At 38.9% G+C, this 16,930-nt stretch overlaps 1 protein-coding gene across 2 annotated transcripts in view; it reads right to left on the bottom strand.

Moving 5' to 3' along the window:
* SLC4A4 (solute carrier family 4 member 4) overlaps nt 1-16,930 on the bottom strand; it is a 307,296-nt gene that overhangs the window by 193,728 nt on the left and 96,638 nt on the right. For both annotated transcript variants that reach the window (XM_073805320.1, XM_019932691.2), the window contains 2 exons: nt 16,373-16,508; nt 7,732-7,892 (listed from right to left, as the gene is read on the bottom strand). In XM_073805320.1, coding sequence (XP_073661421.1) covers nt 7,732-7,892; nt 16,373-16,508 — 297 coding nt within the window. The remainder of the gene's footprint in view (nt 1-7,731; nt 7,893-16,372; nt 16,509-16,930) is intronic.

Genomic DNA, 16,930 nt, shown 5'->3' with positions numbered 1-16,930 from the left:
AAGTGGGCAGAGGATCTGAATAGACATCTTTCCAAAGAAGACATACTGATGGCCAACAGACACACGAAAAGATGTTCAACATTACTAATCATCGGGGAAATGCAAATCAAAACCACAATGAGATATCACTTCACACCTGCCAGAATGGCTGTTATCAAGAAGACAACAAATATCAAGTGTTGGTGAGGATGTGGAGAAAAGGGAACCCTCCTGCACTGTGGGGAATGTCAATTGGTACAGCCACTGTGGAAAACAGTACCGGAGTTGCCTCAAAAGATTAAAAATAGAACCACCACACAATCCAGCAATTCCATTTCTAGGTGTTTAGCCAAAGAAAACAAAAACACTAATTCAAAAAGATAATATGCACCCCTATATTCATTGCAGCATTATTTACAATAGCCAAGATATGGAAGCAACCTAAGTTCCCACTGATAGATGAATGGATAAAGAAGATGTGATATATACATATGTGTGTGTGTGTGTGTGTGTGTGCGTGTGTGTGTGTGTAATTGAGTATTACTCAGCCATAAAAAAGATTAAAATCTTGCCTTTTGTAACAACATGGATGGATCTAGGGGGTATTACACTAAGTGAAATAAGTCAGAGAGAGAAAGACAAATACCAAATGATTTCACTTATGTGTGGAATCCACAAAACAAAATGAAGAAACAAACAAAACTGAAACAGGCCCAAAGATACAGAGAACAAACTAGTGGTTGCCGGAGGGGAGGAGGGGAGGTGGGTGGGTGAAATGGATGAAGGGGATTAAGGGGTATAAACTTCAGGTTATAAAATAAATAAGTCATGGGATGTAATGCACAGCATAGGGAATATCATCGATAATATTGTAATAACTTTGTATGGTGACATAATTACTAGACATTGTGGTGATCAATTCATAATGTATAATAATGCCAATTCACTATGTTGTACACCTGAAACCAATATAATATTGTATATGTCAACTATACTTCAATAAAAAATAATAAAATAGTCTTAGAAAAATCTTTCCCAAAAAATTTCTATGAGCTCTTTTTTTCAGAATGGTTCTAAGTAGAAAGGATGACTGTGCTTCACAGAAATTGCTCCATGAGTGGGTCTGCTGAAGGATATGTTTTACTCTAACAGAAAACAAAAAGTCCTCTTTCTCACAAATCAGCATGTCTGCAGTATGACATAAGAGTCTCCTCTAACATCACATCACAGGTTGACATATCCACTGTCCAGAATGGAGCACAGGACAAAATATCACAGAATCTGTGCAAGATGCAATGGCAGGGGACTTCCCTGGTGGCACAGTGGTTAAGAATCTGCCTGCCAATGCAGGGGACACGGGTTCCAGCCCTGGTCCGGGAAGATCCCACATGCCACGGAGCAACTAAGCCCGTGTACCACAACTACTGAGCTCGTGTGCTGCAACTAGAGAAAGCCCAGGTGCAGCAATGAAGACCCAACGCAGCCAAAACTAACTAACTAACTAAATAATAATAATAAAAAAGATGCAATGGCAGGACAACACCTCACTGTCTGCAGATAGAGCTTTGTCCCTGGCAGAGAACTAGAACAATAGCCCCCAGGCCTACCTGTTCAGGCCCACCTGTTCAGGCACATGGCTGCATCAAAACACGTCAATATTTTCCTCTTGCTCAAACTCCTCCACATACAAAAGTGGAGAAGAGAACAAAAGCTCTTCTTTTGCAAAAGTCTGAAAGAAAATTGATGGATACTGATAGGATAACGGCATCTCCCAAACATTCCCATCTCTTCGTAAAGTGAAGTTACAGATGTTCAAGGGGCTTTGCTTGGGCATGACTGCACCTCTCATTAGTCCATCTTTTTAACAAGAAGTCATGGAACTGGTCTCACAGCCAGAAGCTGACGATTCACACAGTGTACAATCAACTACCTGGGAGCCAAGTAGAGGCTGAATCCAGGATTTTCCGTCACATGCCTTACACAGATGCTATAAATGTCACATAACACTGGACCACTTGGTAGAGAGCCTGGGCAAAGCAGGAAGAGTTTCTCCCATAGGAATGTTTTGGTTTGAGAGTGGCCTTTAGCTCTGAGTATTTTTAACTACACAAACCTTACTCAGTAAAACTCTCAGAACGGATTCTGTAATTATACTTAACCCTCTGTTCCACAGTGAAATAATTAAGTGCTACTGAATACAACCCGTCTATTTTCCCTTTAAGTCTTAATGAAAGTGGAAAGTCCATTTTACAGAAGAACCATAAAAATAAATAGCCCTGGCATATCTCCTGCAAGTGTTATCAAACTCCTACTCTAATTGCAGGGTTGTGGATTAAAGTGTTTCTTTATCTACCCTTCCTGGCAGGGCCTCCCTCTATTCTTGACCTCCCCTGTAATCTCAAACCAATGCATATATATGCACAGCCGGCCCTCTGTTACTAATGTCTGGAAATCACCAATTAGAACAGGTTACAACATCTGTGTGGCTTATGCCCTTCATTAGGTTTCCATAAAAATGGCCCACAGGGATCTCTTTAAGCATAAACTACAAAACCCTTCAAGGAAAGTGGAGGCAGTAACATTTCACAGCTACACTAAAATTAAGCCTTCAGTGTTCAAAATCCCACAGACGTTACCCAATTGAGAGAGAAAGTGCCAGCTCAAGATGACCGCAGAGCCGAAAGGAATCTCAGGAAGCAGCAGGTTCAAGCTCTTGTTATACAGATGAGAAAAGAGCGCGAGAGGGGAGATGCTCACCGATACAGCCTAATTAAAGGCAACCCCCCACCACCAATTAAACCAGGTTTTCTGGTTCACTGTTTAGATCTTTTTCCGTATCACATGATATTTTTCTTTCTTTAAGAAGGAAACTCTAGACCAAAAAAAAAAAAAACTTGAAGAGAAGATGGTCATGCAACCCCCCAAAAAGGTCAAAGGTAACATTCTTTTTTTTTTAAACATCTTTATTGGAGTATAATTGCTTTACAATGGTGTGTTCATTTCTGCTGAATCAGCTATATGTATACATATATCCCCATTATCTCCTCCTTCTTGGGTCTCCCTCCCACCCCTCTAGGTGGTCACAAAGCACCGAGCTGATCTCCCTGTGCTATGCGGCCGCCTCCCACTTGCTATCTATTTTACATTTGGTAGTATATATAAGTCCATTCTTAAAAGAAACACAAAAGGCCCAAGAAATATTCAACTTCAAGACTAACAGACAATTTAAACAAATTTATACAAATTTCACCAATTTTATGTTAATCTATCAAAGTGGCAAAATTTAAAAGACCAGTCTCCAGTGACGTGAATGTTGTATGCAATAGACAAGGCCATATACTGATGATGACAGTAACAAACAGGACAACCTTTCTTGAAGGCCACTTGGCCAATACAAAACAAAGCCATTTAAAATGTTCAAACCCTTTGAATATTTCACCGTAAGAAATCTATAATCAGGATATAAGCAACTTCACAAAAGTATAACAAAAATGTTCATTTCTTTTCTTTACGATAAAAACTTGAAGGCAACTTAAATGCCCAACTATAGATTATTAACTATTTTGCAGCCATTAAAATGATGTTTATACTTATATTTAATAACATGGAAATATTCATATTATGTTTTTAAGTTAGAAAGGGCAGATTAGAGGGTTATAGTATGATCCCAGTTTGTAAAATAAATTTCATGTGTGTAAACAGAGATGTACCGAAAAACTGCTGGGAGGATAGCTCTGAAAGATGAGATTAGTGGTATTTTGACTTCTGCGTGTTATATTTTTCTGCATTACTAGAAATGAACATGTTTTAGTTTTGTGATAAAAAATAAATATATTCCCATTTTGAAAATATAAAAGGTGTTAAAAGCAAGAAACAACATGACTAATACATCTGCCAACATGCACAGCCCAGGAATGCCTTTAAATATAAAAATGAGAGAGCGCTCCAAAAATAGAGCTACATTTTCCTAATCCATTTCCCATCATAATAAAATACCTGAAATGGCTTATAATTGTTTTTTAACTAAGGAGGGGAGAGAAATTCTCATGTACTTGGCTTCATATGCGAATGATACTTTAAATGTAAAATTGTAAGATGACAGCAATAATAAAGTGATTAAAATAACCTATAGAAATGATGTTTTATCCTTTAAATAACACACATTTTCTATTAGGGTTCAGAAGGGGATCTTCATGAAGAAAACTAGGAGAGGTCCTGAGGAGAATCAGAATGAGGCTGAATTTTTACACAAGTGTGAGAAGTGACACCCGCTTAGCAGCGGCCCACTGCTCACAGGCCCCCATGTGGCAGTGGCTTTGCACCTGCAAAGGGAGGGTGCCCCTCGGAGGCCACTGAGAAGGAGCAGCAAGTGGACTGCGAAAAAGGAAAGAAATCGTGCTATTGTTTGTTGGATATAATCACACTCATCATGATTTCTGTTTCTTCTTGTTTGTCGAAATGAAAGTCGGGTGAAGGGGAAATGCATCTTAAGACTTAGCTGCATGCAATTCTCAAGTCTGAATAACACCACCATTCAGGAAACAACAAATCCACTGCATCCTCTGCTAGAAAAAGATTTTTTAATAATCAAGTAATGACAGTAACTGAAGTTACCATGCCATTTTACCACTTGAAATCAGGGCAGTTTTTTTTCTTTCATTTTTTTTAACCTGCTGTAAGGATCTGACTCAGAGGATTTTTAAGTATTTCTTTTCAGCCACTTATACTCTCTCAAACATGTTCTTCTCCCCACTCCTCCAAATCTAGTCCATTTTTTTTTTTAATTTCTTTGTTTTGCTTGTGATGTGTGTTATTTGCCTCTGAATTGTTTCTGTGTTATCAGCTCCAGAATGACAGCACTGGCTCCCTGCCTGCTTGCCTCAGGGATGGTAGAGCAAACATAGTACTGAGTGATGACACCTCAAAGTGACCTAGTGGTGTCCAATTTTAAAATTTAATGACATTATTAAAGCAAATGTGTGGAGGTTAGAGAAAAAAAGCCACAGCTGATAATAAAAAGTAACGAAAAATTAAACTGAGAATGTAAAATGCTTGATGAACCTTTCTTAAATGTAGTAAATACCAGAACCTCTCTCTTTGGCCATTGGCTAATGAGGCTCCAGTGTAATGTGGGACTCTGTCTTCTACTACATGGAAAGGGTCAGTTAGTTACTGAAGACCAGAAATGCCTTAAGATGGCTCTTTCTGGTGCTGAAGACCTCGAAGACAGTTTTACAGAAAAGCCCAAGTATATACTTCAACTTTAACGTTCATCACCCATCTTGACCAGCCAGCTCCAGGCACAGCAAAGAAGCTGTGAGGTTTTTTTCTAGCTCCATCTACTACACCTTTCAGAAGTTTTCCCCTGCTCATGAAGTCCCTGAGCATCTCTTTACCTGACTCAGTCTACACTCAGCCCCTGCTAGGTGACATGTAGAAAGATCTGGATAAACTCATTCATACTGGGATAGTCATCAAAGTAAGTACAATTACACCTGAGATCCTCATTCAATTCTAACGATGCCCTGAGAGGTCTACCTTCATCCACTTTTTACGGATGAGAAACAGACTGCGAATAAGTTAAGCAATGTGCCTTGTCTGTGGTCACACGTGCTAGTAGGGGTAGACTTTAATTAACCACCACCCCCACTTTAAATCCACCATTATTTCTACAACACCACTCTGCATCTCATGGAATGAATATATATGACATCTGCCAAAGAGTATGCATATTTTAATAGAAAACAAACCCTGGGTTCAGTGAAATGAATCTCCAAACAGTGGAAGTTCAGGCAGTAACCATGGTCTACAGTAGGACTTTTTTTTTCAATACAGGGAACTTCCCGATGACCCTTAAACCACAACACACAGATTGCGATCCATTGCCCAGTCACAAGTTTAATTCCCATTTTGCTTTGCACTTAGGCACTTCTGACTTCTAACTTCAGACATCTTTGCTCTAGATTAGTTCTTACAGCCTGAAAATTGCAAATCTCGCTCAGAAACTGGACTGATTTTTGCTAACCATGATACTTTTTGGGATAACAATCTCTCTTGCAGCTTTAACAAATGAAGAAAAGTCAGTGAAACAAACAGCCTGGAAAACATTCGTTCCCTTTCTCTCTGTCTTCGTAGATGGGCTTCATCTTCCCTGCATACAATAATCCAACAGCTCTCCTCATATATCAGGTGTCCTTTTTCAGTCTCACCTGCCTTGTCAAATACAAAAAATTCTACGTAAAGCAGTATTTCCAACATTATCTTCTCACTACCTATGCGGACATGGATTTGTAACTTATCCCATTTACAAAGTGGTAGATTTGCAAACCTAATTTCAGGGCCTAGAATAGTGTCTGGCTCATTGTAGAAGGCCATGTACCACTGCTGAATAAATGCATAAACTACTTCATTCTGTCCACCCAGCATCTTCACATTAGTCTTTCTCCCTTCTCCACTTGTACCTTAAGCACTTCAGATGCAAGGAAAGCGTGGAGCTGCTTTGTAAATCTAACTAACAAGCTCTCTGAAGAAGAAACAGATGTGTATAGGTCAGCAAGATATATGCCTGATTTGAGAACGGATCTTCTCTTCCAATACAAATACTATAGCCTTCCCGTTGTCCATAAAGACACAGATGCCATAGACAAGCTCTCTGCCTACAGATATTCAAAGAAATTTCGAGATTACACAGGAATTTTACACTGGTCATCAGGGCCACGATCCACATCCTCTCCTCACAATCCCAAAGTAGGCCCACTGCAGACCCTTAAGAAAGTGCAGTCATGCAGTCACCGAGTTATGGAATTTTCCTAGGAATAATAAGCAGAGCCCCTGCATCTCTCCTTAAGGAACACATGATCTTTAGCACACCAACCTGAAGGATAATAAGGCAGCTTAGGCCAGTCTCTTGCTAGAAAATGAAAACAATAACCTCTCTTTGGAATGTAGCGACGTGTGCTCAAGGTGTTCAACATGGTGAGTTGACATTCACTACACAACACTAATTACAAAGATGCCAAAGCTGCTCTGCACCATGAGGTTCAGTGACTTGTCCGGGGTTGTACAAATGATGCTCGGCACCACCATGACCTGACTCAGTCATTAATCCATAACGTTCTGCTGGCTCCTTGCCCCACCCAATTTGCTCTACCTACAGCGAAAAGAGCTTGACTTTCACCTACAAAATCAGCCCAACTGAGGGACTAGACCTAGACCAGTTTCCTTCTTACAGAATATTCAAACTGTATTTTACAGATGACAAAACTGAGGCCCAGAGAAGCTCAGCGCAATGTCTAAGGTCAAGGAGTTCTAGAAATCTAGTGTCCAGACTTCCAGTCCAGTATGACCAAGGACGAAGGGGGGGTGTTCTATTTAAAATATTAATCTTATGCTAATAAGTGGAGGAATGCAAATCTGTACATATAAACATGGTAATTTTTAATATAACATAAAAGTGAAAAGCATAAGAGAGAGGACTGAGAACCAAAACTGGATGGAAATACACCAAAATGTTAACAATGGCTACGTCCAGATGGAAGTATGATGGATGATTTTTAATTTTTTTCTCAATATTTGTATTTTCCAAATTTTTTGCAATAACCCTTACTAGTTTTATAATATAAAAAAGAGAGAGAATAAATATTATAGAATATTCAGCTCCGCTTACACTAGAAGTCATCTGCATTGAAAGAGACTCATGGAGAGGTAGGTAGAGCAGAAAAAAATGATAGGAACTTAAGACAACATACTTACCCACCAACTGCGGGAGAGAAGAAGCCTCCCTGTCCAGCATGATGGATCCTTTCTCCATACATGTCCTCAGCTCAAATAAGCTATGAAGGGACAAGGTGGCCACGTGGGGCTTGCTCCATCTCTCCCCACCCTGTTCCACTTTTTCTTCAAACTTAATCCACCTAGAAACATGAGATTAGTGAAGAACCATTAAAAGTGTTCTCATCACCTCTGGAAATAGCAACACCAACCCCCCCAGATCCACCCCCACCAGCACTTCCAAAATGTCTCCTTTTGTGGAGTCTTAAAAGCTTATTCTATCATTAACTGCATTACCTTTATAAATACACCAAACAGACTCACTAGACCGCTCCTCCCCCTGACGTTAGAGAGAAAGAAAACAAACCAAAAGGAGCCAACGCCTCCTTGGTTTTATATCTGTCTATATGTAACCACGAAATCCTTAAGAATGACTACTGAACCAAATTTTTCAAATAATGTAGGAAAAATATGCATTTCAAATTCTCCATGTGGGTAGAGCCTACAGTGTGTAAAACCACCACCACTGTGAGAATTCTGTTGTGACTTCACAAGGCACGTTTATATAAGGTAAAATATCAGCATGAATCGATGCTGATCTTAAATATTTGAAAGTATGGTGCGTGAAGTGGTCAGACAAATGAAATTCCCCTTTCATGCTTAAAGAGTGCCAGCATGTGTTGCTGTATCTTACTTTAATACATCTCTCTCAGTTGACACATGTTCCCCTCTCATTGAGATGCTAATAGCTTTACCCCTCATGTTTGGCTCCACATGTGTTTAAAAATACACAAGCTCAGGGAACAATGCATCTACTCTGATAACAACAGATCTCTTATTAACCTTAGTAATGGAACAAAAAACCCTCTCTTATAGTTTCTTCTTTCTAAAATTTGTAGACGTTTTGATAACTTAGCAATATATAGGAATGAAAAAAGTTTAATGGAAATGAGAGCGAAACACATTTGACAGTCTGTATCCCACATATTATACATACTGACTCTTCCTACACTGGTAAAGGAAAACAAGAAAGCATTATCATTTTGCTATTCATCAGGACCCAAAGAAAAATGCTGCTTTCTATCACTTCAAACCTCTGAAAGATACTGAACAAGATAAAGAAGGGGTTAAAAATTGTTTTCCTACATTCTTCATGCAAAGGTTTAATGATTGAAAAATGTTTTCCTAGAAAAAGCTAAACACTCACCCAACTCATTAAAGATGAGAACAAAGGGCAGAGATCAGAGGAAGCTCTACATAAGGTATTATTTATAGACCGCTCACCACCCCCAGAGGAAGAAAAGAACACATTAGTAGAACCATGAGTGAAAATAGATCAACAGATCAGCCACAATGTCAAAGAAAATTCAGAATTTTAATCAAGCCCAACACTCATGTGATTCATAAGTACATGAGCCATATCCCAAAACTCCCTCTTCCCTCTCCCGGCCAGGAAACTTCCACGCTTCAATGGCAACCTTAGCCCCAGCTTCACCCTCCACTTTAAGACCCTCCTCCTTTCCCCTGTATCCCAAAAAATGTAGGGAGTAGAGATTTTTACATGTTTTCCTCACATTAAAAAGCCAAAACCAAAGAAGTTCTAAAACTTCAGAACTGGACCTTGTTTATTCTACAAAAGTGGTTGTGAAACATTCTGAGAGAAAGACCTTTAATATTCTTGTGTGTGTGTGTGTGTGTGTGTGTGTGTGTGTGAATTAGTAGTTCTTCACTTTGGTTGGTATTAGAACCACAGAAACAGAAGGAAGTGAGAGAAAAATGACAACTTTATATTACATTCTTATAGAATTCCATGGATTTGCCAAAACAATAAGAGGTAATTGGGTTATTTTGAGAGTAATCATTTTATGGAGTATATTACATTGGCTAACTTTAGGCATATTATCTTTTCAGGCTTACTCACAGAACCTCTAACCATGTTGACTGGGAGCTAGTATATGAATCATATTTACATCTGATGTTATAGTTTTTTGCTCAAGATGAGACTCTAGAAGATTCCATAGTATATGAAACCTAGTCAGGGTTACATATAATTATGTTATCGATAAAGAGTATAGTGACCTTGTTTTTATTCCTAGGAGTATTCTTATTAGCTGAGGGATAGAATCTTTAGTCACAGAATTTAAGTCCAAGATGAATGACAAGGGCCAGCTAGAAACTCAGTAAATGGGAGTGTTCTATACATACAGCCTTCACTTCCCTCTTCTCTTTCCTAAATGATAACCAGTTGCCCTTCTATCGGCCACCATCAATCTGTATGGCCAAATCCATTTTGTAAAAGAAAACTAAGCCTCACTTACATACGGTATGTGACAGTAGCTCTTTTCTGCTATCACCTTCAACTGTCCAAACAATATAAGTTTAATAAAATGTTCTTTAAGAAAAAAAGGAACAAAACCATTGCATTCTTCTGTGACCAATCTCCTCTCCACAGTTTATCTTAAATATGACGTTGAACAAGTTTTAAAAGTACCTTTAGAAATAATAAATCCCAACTAGGTTGGATTTAGGGAATAGTATTACTCACCCTCCTGGATTATACCAGCCAAGATTGGGTCAAGCTTTAACCATTAATGGAATGGGAATGTAGTCTCAAAAAGCCAGTTCCTTAGAATCTACATTCCTAAGAGACAAGTATTGTCTCATAGTTCAGTTTAAGCATCTATTTCACTTTGAGTTCAGTAAATATTGTATGTTTAGATGATGTCATATCATAGTATAGCTAATTGCACAAGGTAACTCTGGGATAATGACTATTAAATTACTTTAAAATACATTGCTCTAATTGTTCAAGGAACTGACTGTACTTCCAATATACACTTTTACTCAGAAAGTAATGATTTGCTCACTTAAATAGATTGTTTGCAGGTAGTTTCATTCCAGAAACTACACATGCTATGTCTATCCTCCTCACATATCAAGGACAAATTTGGAAAAAACTGAAAACGACTCAGTTCAAATCAGAACCCATTAAAGAAAAGGCTAAGGCAAAGGTACCAAAGTTCAGGCTACTGGAGTGTCAATGAATTTGTAAAGGTGCTTTAGAACCATGTAATTACATTTTTTAAAAAAAGACATTTTTACTGTAAAATGTACTAAAAGCTACTATCTACCCTTCATAATAACTATGAATAACCATGTATTTGCAATAAGTTTCCTACTTTTCCTTTTGTCTCAGTACTTGACATGTTATAAGAAAATTAATTTGAGAAGCTGGCTTTTTAAATGCTGGCAATTACAAAACTGTTGTAACCTTGAAGGAAGAGTTTATTAGGTGAAGTTTATTTATTCCAAGGTCTTTGAAGAATAATGATAAAGTACACTGCAGTTTAACCCACTCTGAGTGACTGCCAACCAAACAGCATTTCACTCATTTGTTGAAGAAATAGAAAGTCCACTGGGAAACACTGAATTTTGCAACTTTCCAATCATATGATTAAATATACTTAAGAAAAGAAAAGACCTCTAACTTTAAAACATGCCAGTTTTACAGTGGAAAATAGACATGACCTTTGTCTTGGAATATAATCCAACTACGTAAAGCTATTTTAAAGCAATAATAAATTTCTTGCTAACTAGTAAGTGCCTCATCGCACATAAAAGAAGCCAACGCTAGTGTGCATCTGGGATAAATGATGTTTTTAAGGAGAATTCTTAAATATCTAGATCAACTGTGAAAGTTATTGCAAAACAGTGTAGTAAGCACATATAATTACATAGATGATTAAATTCCTTATTCTTCACTTTTTCTTACAGAAAAAGTAAACTTGGTCTAAAATGGAATTTTCCAGAGCCATCCAGTAGAGGAGAGATAGAGGGGTCAGGGTAGATTGGGAACAGAGAGGGCCCTATGCAAAGCCCCAGGGTAAGTACATGTGGCTGTGTTTGATGGCCAGGCCCCGAAGTCATGTTCTCCAGAGGGAGGCAGGGTCACTCGTGCTGTCCCACTAGAACTGAAACATCAGTACCCTTTTCCTTTGTTGGCTTGTTGGGTTTATTGAAACTTGTGATGTCTTTCCTTTTTACCCAGGTTTGGCCGTAAAATCTGAATCGCAGGGAAGAGGGGAAGTGATCTTTAACATATATTCTTATAACAGTGATAAATTCCAACATGGCCCATCCGAATATTCGCTGAGGGAAAACTGAAAGCCAATAACCATGTTTACAGACATCACTGACTCAAAGGAATACAAGCGTTTGGAGTGGTAGTGATAGCCCTTCTTCCTGGCTTTGGGCCAACACCAAAGCTGGACCATGACTTATTCTTCTACCAGTCTTCTTCATGAATCCATTAGCTAACGTCTAGCCATCTAGAAACTGTTAATGAGAAGCATAGGCTCGTTCACTAATACCAAATATTCCATTATAACTACTGCTACGCCACTGAATGTCAGTATTCTAATGACCTAACACTGAGGATACTCCTTTGAAAAAGAATATTCTCTGCATTCCACTGATTATATACATTTCTCAGGTCTGATCATTCTGCCCTTGGGAGAGTCCGTGAAAATTCAAAGTTCTGACTTTCAGGAAAGGGAACAGCAGGGAAAAGATGTGAAAAAAGAGGGTGGTGGAATTGACTTCAAACTTCATGTAAATAAAGATTTCCCTTGTTTATAGTTTTACATGACTACTGTGCTTTGTGAGACTTCAATGGGGATATTTTTCCTACCACTGAAAGCATTTTCCTTATTTTTTAAGACACACAGCTAACCTGAACTTCCTGAAGTAAGACTAAAACTGCAGTAATGCTGAGACTCAATGTATGATATTCTTGGTCAAAATCAAATCTTTAGTCAACTGAAAAAAGTACAGAACGTGAAAAGGGAGAGTACTAAAGAGGGTACTATTGTGTTCTATGGGGTGTAGGCTCACAGTAGAAACTACACTGAGCTTGAGAAGTCTGGCAGGCTAGTTCTCTATGGAATAAAATAGTCCATTTAATTGGAGTTTTCACAAAAAGCAAATAATTCTCCATTTTATGTTAGCCAAAAGAATATTCATGCTGCATTTTCATATGTAAAATGAGCTCCTTCTAAGCACTAAACTTTTATTAGTCTGGTAGGTTTGAGAGCTTTTCATGGGGAAAAAAAGCCCTATCAGGTCTGGAAACTGGACATCATAAATGGCAGTCAGAAATTACTGCAAAAAACATTCAGAAGCAGAGTTACGTTGCAGGAAGTAAAAATCACTGTCAATTTGAATCACTTCTGGAGGCACAACCACCTCCAAACTTTCCAACAGAATTTAGGTAGAACAGTAAACTAGGAATCAAGGTTCTATTTCTCTATTCTTTCATTCTATAAGCACGTATTTCTCGATTGTGGACTGTGTGCCAGGTAGTTGTAGACACTAGGAATATAGTGGTGAACAAAACAACCAAAAATTCCTCCCCTCATGGAGTCTTAATTTTATTGGAAAGAGACAATAACAAGATATGTTAATATGCTAACTGCTGATAAGTGCCAAAGACAAATAGAATGGAGGATGAGGGATAAGAAGGTTTGGGGAAAGTTTCTATTTTAGACAGGGCAGTCAATGAGAAGGTCATATTTGAAAAAAGACCTGAAGGAGGTGAGGAAATGAGCCAGGGAGATGACTGTGGAGTACAGCAGGGAGAGCATTTCAAGTGCAAACCGCATTTGAACAGCAAGTACAAAGCCTCTGACGCAGGAGTATGACCAGGCCAGTGAGGCTTGAGCAGAGTGAACCAGGGGGAGAGAAGTAAGAGATGAGGAGATGAGGTCAGAGATCATAGTGTATAGTTCATGAGGGAGGCAAGGGCAGGTTCAGGGAGATGGACTAATTAGGAAGCATTTGCAGTAATCTAGATGAGAAAGGATGGAGGCTTGGACCAGGGTTGTGGCAGCACTGAATGTGAGATATGGTGAGATTCTGAATATCTGAATAACATTGAGGGTAAACTAAATAGGATGTGCCAGTGGATCAAGTAAGGGGTGTAGAGAAAGACAGGAGTCAAGGAAGACTCCAATCTTTCTGGATTGAGCAACTAAAAAAATGGAGTTGTTCAGTGTGGCAGGTAACTCTGTAGGAGGAGATCTGCGGTGGGTAGGTGAGAAGCTCAGTTTCTGACATGTTACTTCGAGATGCCTACTACCCAACCAAATATTTGTTTTCAATCAAACAAGGCAAGAAGTCTGGGCTAGAGATCTAAACACAGATGGCATCAGCATATTGATGAATTAGTTGGAAACATCAAACAAAGGTCCTCTCTTGGGCTTTATCAATGGTGTACTGGGTAACTTGGGTCTGTCATTGAGCTGTCCATTAGTCAGAAAGAGATGGATTATCACCGAACTCCAGCTTTGATCACGTAATATTTCTAAGAAAGTATTATATTTAGAACAGCAGATTCTAAGGCAATGAGTTCTCAACTAATCACGCTCAGCAAATGTTACTGAACACCTATTACTACCAAGCGCTGCAAAGCACTGGGAATACAGTAATGAAAGACAGACATGGTGGTCTCTCCCTCTAGACAAATTAGTGTAATGAGGGAGACAAAATGAAAACAATACTATCACATATATGATTAATTAATTAATAGTAATTGTGGCAAATCCTATATGAGAAGTTACAGAAGGTAGACTATTTGTGAGTATGTTTCTTCCTGGACAACTTCCCCCGATACATGGTGTACTCCCACTGTACTTCCTCTCCAGCTGTACATACAGTCTCTCAGGGACCAATGACATCACCAAAATGACACGTATGTTCCTAAGGAAATAGTAAGTCTTTAAAGATGGTAAAGTATGCATGACCATCTTAACCTTTAAGAACCTTAAATGAAAATACTATGTCCATCTCATTCAATGTTGAACTACCTATACAATGAGCTGTGATCTCTTCACATTTCTGGGACCAGGGGTCACATAAAATAAAGTGTAGTCTGCATTTGGCTGAAAGAGAAAACAGAATGCTACACCTGAATTCTACTCTATATAGTTACTCACACAGAATTTTAAGATGAAGGTAAGAATCAAAGGAACTCTTCTAGTCGCAGCTGACTACACAATTATACGCACAGGGATGGAACTTCAGAGCTATAAAATACGCATGATGTTAGAGAGGATGCAACCCAGTATGACCCTCATTTGATAGTATAGAAAACACAAGCTCAGGAAGACTACATGACTATATAACTTGTCCAAAGTTAAACAGCTAGTTAGCAGCAAAGCCAAGACTAAACCAAAATCTCCCCAACACTTAACTCATGCTGCACCAGTATAATTCTCACTCTGTTTTTTTTCTATTAGAAAGAAGGAAAAGAAAGAATGAAATGGAGATACTGGTACAAGTTTTCACTTTGAGAGCCTTCTTTCGGAGAATGTTTTATGAACTGAAAGTATACTTTATGAAGGACTTTTAATATCCAGGTTATTGGTGCTGAGAGGGGAATAAGAGACAATTACTATATCATGGAAAGTGGCCCCAAAAGAATAAAGAGTGAAGAGCTTCAAGTGGCAGCCTCAGAGATGGAGGAGCAGAAATGAGTTATTGCCCACTTCTGTATTCCCAGTACCTAAAACAGTGCCTGATGTGTACTATGCATTCAGAACAGAGTTGTTGAATTTAACTGATCTGAATTAAATGACTATAAAAGGCATATGTTAACATTATTTTGTTTGTGCAAGTCAAATGCATTGAATCCCCATACAATGATGACAATGAGAGACCAATAACTGTATTATATCAACGTCTTTATGGTACAGAATTTTTGTATGTTATAGAAGATTTAGTGTGGCATATATAACTAAATATACATGCAGAAAGACAGAAAGAAAAGCTCTTATTGTGAGATCAATGAAACTTTAGATATTTGTGCAGTGCTTAACAATTTACAAAGCATTTCCATATAAATACCTGTATGTATGTATATAAATATCCATGATATAATTCGATATCTAGTAGAACCTTATATTTACATATTATATATCTTATATCACATACATATATATTATATGTAATAGACATTATTATCCACTATTTGTTGATGATGAAATCAAAGTTCTGAGAAACTGTTATGTAGCCGGCAGGTGACAAAAGTCTGAAATAGAAATCAGGTCTCTAACACTTCCAATTCAAGTGAACCTTCTACTCGCTTTCACTGGATGTTTAAAAGATGACAGGTTTTCACCTGGAATAACGGCAAGTTTGTGTGTAACAGTCATTGTCTTTGCAACCTCCCTCCTAACAGGGAATGGGTAATATAAGTCAGACATGGTTTCACAAGATACTTTGGCATGTGGAGACTGTGAACACATATCACTAGGCTATCATGTTTAGGTGCTGGAGTTTCTTTCTTTTAAATATTTTACTATTGAATAGCATATAAACGGAGATTTACTTCTGATTCCCTATAAAGGTTAAAATTATAACAATGCAGATCAATGACTTCAGCAGTGAAATAAAGGGTGTCCTGCATCCATGTCAATGTCAAAGTCGAAAAAGAATCCTTTTACTCCTTAACCCAGCCAACCTCATGCTCATCAGTCATCTGGGCTAGAGAAAGGAGCTCACAGACAAGAATCCTGCCCTGCCCTTGTTTTCCCACGTCAGTCCTACACAGTCAGCTATGGCTCACCTCGCTGTCTCCTTCCACTCCATCTCCTGTCCATCCACGGCCAGCAGCTCATCCAGTTCCGTGAAGAGCTGAGGGGGTGCTGGACTGTCATCCTCCTCGCCCAAGATGAATCGGATGCGTTCTGCGGCAGGAGAGACTGCAGAAGTGAAAATACTGTGGTTAAACATTGGCTGGACAACCCTGAGGAAAGTGTAACTCCGAGCTCTTCCTCCGTCCCCAAAGCTGATGGGCTTCCCTTCCACATTTTCAGTGGACATCTTCCTTGCTGAGCCTTCCTTGTCCCCAATCTAAAGACAAACAGGAATCCAAGGCCTTCTCTAGTCCTTTAGTTCTGAACTGTGTCTCAGCTCTCCACCACTCTCCAGAAGGACAGCACTCCAGTTCTGTGTGGCGACTGGCAAAGAACCTTTAGCCCTCTGATGAGCTCAGGTCCAACCACATGACCTTCCCTCCTTCCCCACTGATGACCCACCCAAAAGTATAAGACAGAAACCAGCTTGAGCCAATCACTTTTTCTACCACAGTGGGAGGGGGCAACAGAGCACCCCAATGCTGGGT

The sequence above is a fragment of the Tursiops truncatus genome, chromosome 5 (genome assembly GCF_011762595.2).
Source record: "Tursiops truncatus isolate mTurTru1 chromosome 5, mTurTru1.mat.Y, whole genome shotgun sequence".
NCBI lineage: Eukaryota > Metazoa > Chordata > Mammalia > Artiodactyla > Delphinidae > Tursiops > Tursiops truncatus.
Note: the sequence above shows the minus strand (reverse complement) of the source record. Positions and strands in the feature narration are given on the sequence as shown.